Genomic DNA, 7,225 nt, shown 5'->3' with positions numbered 1-7,225 from the left:
GGACAAGGGCATCAAAGCTCCATAGGCATGAAAGAGATTGGAGAAAACTCACGTGATGAAACTGTGATGTGAGAAAACCCTCGTCCTGATTGGGCGTCGATATTCGCGTGATGCAATTTGTCACTCTCTCCCTGTAAGGCTCTCTAATGAATATCACTCTCTGATATCCCCCATTATTGTGTAATTGCGGACATCCACTTCTTCAGAGGACAGTAGTATGCGGGGGCATTTTGCAATTACAGGGAAAAGATCCTCATGTCCTCTCTCAGGTTTCTCTCTAATTGCTGCTTTCACTGCTTGACGTATAACGTTTGCATGTGAATGCACCTTAAAGGTTGCAGAATAAAATGAGGTCTATTAATGTTGCATACACTTTTTGTATTCAGCATCTTTGTTTTCTCTCTTTTCAACATTCAAATATTTATTTTATTTTAAACGCAAAAATATTTAAAGATTTTAAGCAACGCGAACAGACCAATGGATCGCACCTCGTTTATATCGAGAAGTATCGATAGAAATCGATATCTAGGTATCGATAGGTTCTTAGCTAATTCGGGGGCAAAGATGTCTGTTAGTGCGACGGAGTGGAATATCATCGTTTGCTTTGCCGGACGTTTGTGAGTAAATATCAGCTGGATGCGTAGCGCTATTCCGCGATAGCGTGCCGACGTGCGAGCGCGACGACATTAGGGATAATCTTCACGGCTGTTCCACGAGAGACCCGCGACGATGGGCCTCTTTCAGACCTCCTCGCCCTTTGACGCTGACGTCGGTGAGTAATATCCTCGTTTCCTTACGGCCTTCTTATCTGATACGCGCATCAACAAATATCATGGTCGAATACACCGCCTCTCGCTGTATATGTTATCGCAAGAGCCTGCGATTATTCTTTGTGGGTTTACGCGATTCGTTTTCTGCATTGGGCGTATTAAACGGTTGTTGACATTTGACCTCCTCCGGCCACATCGTCAGATCTTTCATGCTATTTCTTCACTCCTTTGAAAATTCGACTTTCGCGAAATTTTTTGACACTGATCTTTACACGCGAGACAGCAGCGATTTCACGCCCGATGACAGTTTGCTGCATGATATCTCATCTGGGTGTTTTAACACGATTTCAGAAAACGTCAATCCCTTTGTTACATTTTTATCTGTGATGTCTGTGAGTTGACCCATTGTTATCTTCTTAATTATCCTTTAATCTTTTAATCTTTTTATTAAAAAGAAATTATTACTTTCTTGATTATGTATGCCATCGAATACCTATTTAAATCATGATTGTGATTATATTGGATCAGAAAAGGCAACTAATGAGAACAATGTAACGGAAGAATGGGGAAAGATAATGGATATTTGCGACAAAGTCGGCACCTCCAGTCAAAATGCTAAGGACTGTTTACGTTCTATCGTTAAAAGATTATACTGTCAGGATCCTCATGTGGTCATGCAAGCTATAACAGTTAGTATATTTTTTAACAATAAGGCATGATTCTACTAATGTAAGATTAACTTTATTTTTGGTCGAATTTATTTTTTATCTTTTTCTAATTCTTAGAATTAGAAAAAAATAAATAGTAAGTTAAACTGACATTAAAATTAATCTTGCTTTAATGGAACTTAAATATCTCAATGTATTTTATCAAGTTTTTAATTTTCCATTGTTTATTTAGTTGTTAGATGCTTGCGCCAGTAATTGTGGAAAAGTTTTCCACTTGGAAATTGCGTCCAGAGATTTTGAAAATGATTTAAGAAAGCTTATTAACCACCCACAACCGAAAATAGTAGATAAAATCAAAGCACTTTTGAAAAAATGGGTAGAAGGCGATTTTAAGACAGATCCGCAATTGAATCTAATTCCAAGTTTATATAATAAACTAAGAAGCGAAGGCCATGACTTTTCTTCTGTCTCGGACACGGTGAGTTTCTAGTCTGTATTATTACTGTACTTTAGTCTATTAACTTTATGCAAAATTGAATATTAAATTACAAATCCAAACTAAGTTGCATTTGAGTTAGTCAGATAACTAAAATTTATTGATAACATGTGTTTCTTTTATATTGCATCACATAAATAGTTATTTTATACAAGTTATTGCATGCACATATAGATCAACTATAACACTATTAATTCAATATTTTTAAATCTGTTTTTACATATTTAAAATGCAATGTCTTTTAGCCAAAACGTTCTAGCACTCTAAGCAGAGATCCTAATGTAGTAACAAATTCGCAAGAAGAATCAGATATCGCAAGAGGTAAGCTTAATATTGTTTCCATTATATATTAATAATGTGTTTTAAGTTCACTTTTATTATGTATTTTTATTATATATTTTTATATTTAATTATTATTATTAAACGATATTTTACAGCCATACAACTTTCATTACAAGAAAGTAAAACTCATACTCAAAGCACTTCATTGCATAGCTCGCCAGCCTCTAAAAAAAGTACTAGTTTATATCCTAGTATGAATTCTATGGTTGGAGCATCAAACACCACCCAACAAGAAGGCAGGAAAGTACGTGCTCTGTATGATTTTGAAGCTGCAGAGGATAATGAACTGACATTCTTAGCAGGAGAAATAAGTATGTATATGAAGATTATAATATGAAAGCACATAAACGACATACACGATGATAAATATTAGAAATGAATTTCTAATTTTGAATTTGGTTTTTAGTTAACATTTTGGACGATTCTCATCCAAATTGGTGGAAAGGTAGCAATCAAAGAGGCGAAGGGCTTTTTCCCTCCAATTTTGTTACTGCTGATTTGTCTGTTGAACCAGAAGAGTTTACAAGTACGATATATATGATTTAATAAATGTTTTTATGCACTCTGAAGTTTGAATGTTCTCAAATTTTTATTATATTTTTGTGATTGAATTAATGTAAGATATATTTATGTGTAGAATTAGAACATAGTAACAAGAAATTAGTGCAATTCGCAGAAGAAGTAGAAGTAAAAATGGTAAAACGTGAACCTGAAATGGTGGAAGTTGAAATAGATGAAAAGAAAATGGATAGATTATTACATCTACTTCACGAAGCTGATCCACAATGTGATACCTCCGATCCTCAGGAAATGCTCGATTTAGAAGGTAACTACGAATTTTAATGAAAACATTAAGTTATATATAGAATAATATTACAGATATATTCACTATTTTCATCTATTACATTTTGCAGAACAAGTTACGGCAATGGGACCTTTGATCGACGCGGCTTTGGAAAAAGTAGACAGGCGGCATGCGCAGCTTACTCAATTAAGTTCTGATTTGGTCGACGCTCTTAATTTGTATCACACCCTGATGAGAGAACCTCCAACGCCGTCTGGTTACACTTTACCTAAAATGCAGCCACATATAAGTCCTTATCCATTCCATAATCCACCAACGCACGTAAGTACATCGAAGGATTCTAAATAACGATCTTTGCAATAGCGTGAGCATCTTGACATACTATATTCTTCAATAGAAGAATAACATTGCTATATTCTTCAATAGCTGTTTAATGGTATGCCGCCTTCTCCGTTCCCCACTGGAGCTGCCTCAGGCCCAGTGGGACCATATAACGCGAGTTTGCCAAGCACCGAGTACATGGGTCCTACCAGTATGCCAAATATGACTTTACCCCAACATTTTCATGTCCAATCAGGATCCCACCAACATCCACCTGGACATCCACAAGGGTCATCTTTGCCGCCGCCTGATCAAAATAATCTACCTTATCAACCACAAGGGTATATTCAATATGCTTGGTTTTTTTCCTTTCATCGCAACGTTGATCCTAAAGCTCGCTATGATCAAAATTATTATAAGAATATTTTCAAGTTTCATAACATTTCTTACATTTAAATTACATTGTCACACAAGCGTATATGCAAATATATCTTATGTTATTACGTGACAATATTCTTTAATTGCATGTTTTACCGATTGAACGTTATGTTTTGCTTTTCTTTTTTTAACACAAGAAGTGATAATTTAATATATTACGTAGCAGATATCCACCTCAAAGCGGCCCAGCACCCGGGCCATATGGTCCGCCTGGACCTACAGGACCTATAAATCAGCAATCGCAATATGCTCCACCAAACGGGCAACACATGATGTAAAGCAAAGCTATGCGTTACACACAAACTCATCTTGTACTCTAATTCAAGCTGTACAATATTACTATATTATAATTATTTAAATAAACATACCCAAAGTAGCCAAAGATAATGGGTTTTTAATAAAAATTTTATGTTCTAAGATGTAGTATTTTATAAGTATGTACATGCAATTAGGAAAAGCAAAGCAGAAAGTGACTTATGTTGCCTACATCACATTCATATTATATAGTGTAACTGTTAAATATTTATTGATTCAAACTGTTCAATTTTTATTTATACATTCCTTCAATCGATTTGATTTCTGTTATTCAATTATTGGTTGATTCACATGATCAGAAAAAATACTATATATTAATTTGTTTACAAAAATATGTTACATCCCATATTTCTACACATTATAAAAAAAATATTTTTTTTACAGTTTTATATATATAAATATAAAAAAAGATTAATTATTCGTGCTTTGTTTTATGTTTAAGTTATAAACCTTGTCACATATATATTTCTCATAAAAGTTGTAATTTCGCAATTTTTAAATATTACATATATTTTTAAATAATATGCAATATGTCATAAAAATACACGAAATATGAAATTTGGAATTTGTGTACGAAAAAAAGGCTCAAGGAGTGTTTTATAGTTTTCTACTCTGCCATCGATCAAGTAAATACAAAACGGAGATTGCAATGTGATTATTAGGAAACGAAGTGATATTATTGTTAAAGGAATGTTGCAATCACAGTGTTGTTAAGGTTCTTTTAATTATCGAACAATGATTGAAACATCTTTTGCAAGAAAAATGTCTCAATATGTCTAGTCTCCCCATTGTGTACAATAAGACTAATTCCTATTGACAGCTTAAAAAAATAGCGAGACTGCGAGAAATTTTTTATCGATTGTTAAATAATAAGTGATATTGTACATATATGACGAAATGTTCTATCTTGAATATTAATGGAAATGGCCAACGCTGTTTGGCCATTGACGATATATGAAAATTATACGTTATATGTTAACGTGTTTCATTCTCCACAGTGCATATCGGCATAATCATTTAAAGCGTTCAACTTCTAATGTAAAAAATAAGAAAGAGGAAAAAAGTACACAATGATATTGCGGGCGAAACTTACGCCTCAAAATCTATGTGAAAACATAATTTAAGATTTAAGGCATAATTTATAGGGACAGAACGATAACGTTTTTGTAGCAGCGAATTCTGTATACTATATACTGTAAGCGAATGAAGATGGAAACGAGATAGAAATTAAAAGTGAGATAAATAACACGTCTTATGGAGAGTAGGCGCTATTTATGCTGTGTATGTTACGTTACCATTAAAGTGGCTTTATTTATATAATCAACTATATCGCTTTCTATTTCTTCTTTTTTTTTATTCATAACGGTGATTCTGACAAAAGAAAATCTCGCGATCAAAAGCAACTGTATACTATGTAAATACTGCAAAAAAAATACATTTTTCGAAATGTTCCTTACATTCCTTATCCACTTAATATGATACTTTTCTTCACATTAGCCATATTGCCAAAACCTTGAAATATTAAAGAGTATTATAAGAAAATGTTCATTATCATGTGTGTGTGTAGCGGTTTAACAGATAAATATCAATTATCATCCCTTAAAGTGCGAAAATCATGCACAATTTCGGCATCCAGTATCTTTTAGTGCTAAAAGTAATATATAATAATTGCTATATATTCTGCATATTTATATGTAATATGTTACGTTTATGAGTCATGGATTTTTCGCAATACGTCATTCTTAACTAAACAGCTTAATAATGCATACCATTGTCGTTGATTGCAGATTGTAGTCAATAAAGAATGAATAGTTTTTTATTGTCATATTTACTTTTAAATCGTACTTACATTGTATTTACGTGAAAAGGTGCTTATAAATTTTTCGCATTTTTTCTTGCCGCGTTTTTTGCCATATTGACCTTCTGATATTTTACAGTAACAATCGCTTCTTAATAGTCATTAATGATACTCGAGAATTATTTAAAATTTTATAATGAATTGCACACCGCACAACGCCTGAAGATATACACGTAGATATACAGGGAATAATAAAATTCCCCGTAACGGAAGATATACGATTGATGGAACAATGAATTAATGATTGAAAAATCCTGCAAACAAGTCCCGTTATTAATCGTTTGTTTTTCTTATATAACATGCATCCGCGTGCATAAATTTCAATTAATTTTTATTCTCGAGCGTAAGTTTTATTCTTATGCAATTCTCCTTTAATTCATATATGAAGTAAGATTTATAAACTATTTATAAAAATCAAATTGCACTTTATTATAATATATAATTATTTTATTTTATATTTTATTTTGCATTATACTAATGTTATATTATTCATGTATATTTTATATTGCACAATTATATTATATTATCAAAAGTTTTTAATATTATGTACATGTATATACATGTGTGTGTATATATATATATACACACATACATACACATATATATATTTATATATATGCATATTACACAAATTTAAATAAATAGATAATATATTTATGAACAATTACGTGTAAGAATTTCCTAAGCAATTTTGCAAATATTCATGAATAACATAAGCATTACTTAACGCCTGATGAACGAATAATAGTGAGCGTATTTAACATCTAATGAATTATTCCAAAACGTGAGAAAATTTATGTGCAACCGCCTATAACGGTATATACAAATGTGTGCGTGCAAATGCTTAATTATTCTAGTATTAATACCATTAATTATTCGCCCTTTCAATGGATTGCGTTGAAAAATAAATTCTTTCAACTAATACACTTTCGTTTATTTTATGACATTATTCATTTTAATTAATATATATAGATTTTTTTCTATAAATAATCAGTGTTCAGATAATTGCATTCGTTTATATTATATGATATATTTTATATGTGATGTATTTTGTTAATATTATTGTTGATATTCGCAGTTTTCTCATTTTTGAGTGTTGTATTTTCACTGAACATGTCATTTCTTTTATGGACCATTTGTGATTCATATCATTTTCCACATCGGATGATGTATCGATAACGGATCGACGTAACTTCCTCATACAACTATTCT

At 31.9% G+C, this 7,225-nt stretch overlaps 1 protein-coding gene across 2 annotated transcripts; it reads left to right on the top strand.

The window, feature by feature from the left end:
• The first annotated feature begins 553 nt into the window (after positions 1–553).
• On the top strand, positions 554–4,344 carry LOC108751662 (signal transducing adapter molecule 1). Of its 2 annotated transcripts, none has more exons than XM_018491957.1 (10): positions 554–772; positions 1,299–1,459; positions 1,671–1,916; positions 2,180–2,255; positions 2,372–2,587; positions 2,683–2,802; positions 2,914–3,102; positions 3,191–3,402; positions 3,508–3,743; positions 4,004–4,344. In XM_018491957.1, the coding sequence occupies exons 1-10, from the start codon at positions 730–732 to the stop codon at positions 4,116–4,118; spliced, it is 1,614 nt and encodes a 537-aa protein (XP_018347459.1). In that variant the 5' UTR covers positions 554–729; the 3' UTR covers positions 4,119–4,344. The 2 variants fall into 2 exon arrangements, with proteins under 2 accessions (XP_018347459.1, XP_018347460.1); XM_018491958.1 differs by having other exon boundaries at positions 4,007–4,343.
• The last annotated feature ends 2,881 nt before the right edge of the window (positions 4,345–7,225 follow it).

This window comes from Trachymyrmex septentrionalis, unplaced genomic scaffold (genome assembly GCF_001594115.1).
Source record: "Trachymyrmex septentrionalis isolate Tsep2-gDNA-1 unplaced genomic scaffold, Tsep1.0 scaffold51, whole genome shotgun sequence".
NCBI lineage: Eukaryota > Metazoa > Arthropoda > Insecta > Hymenoptera > Formicidae > Trachymyrmex > Trachymyrmex septentrionalis.
This window is presented reverse-complemented; position numbering and strand designations above follow the sequence as displayed.

Coding starts and splice junctions, on each gene's coding strand:
- LOC108751662 (XM_018491957.1), top strand. CDS start 730: ATGGGCCTCTTTCAGACCTCCTCGCCCTTTGACGCTGACGTCG. Junction 2,256..2,371: donor AGAATCAGATATCGCAAGAG/GTAAGCTTAATA, acceptor GATATTTTACAG/CCATACAACTTTCATTACAA. Junction 3,103..3,190: donor GGAAATGCTCGATTTAGAAG/GTAACTACGAAT, acceptor TACATTTTGCAG/AACAAGTTACGGCAATGGGA.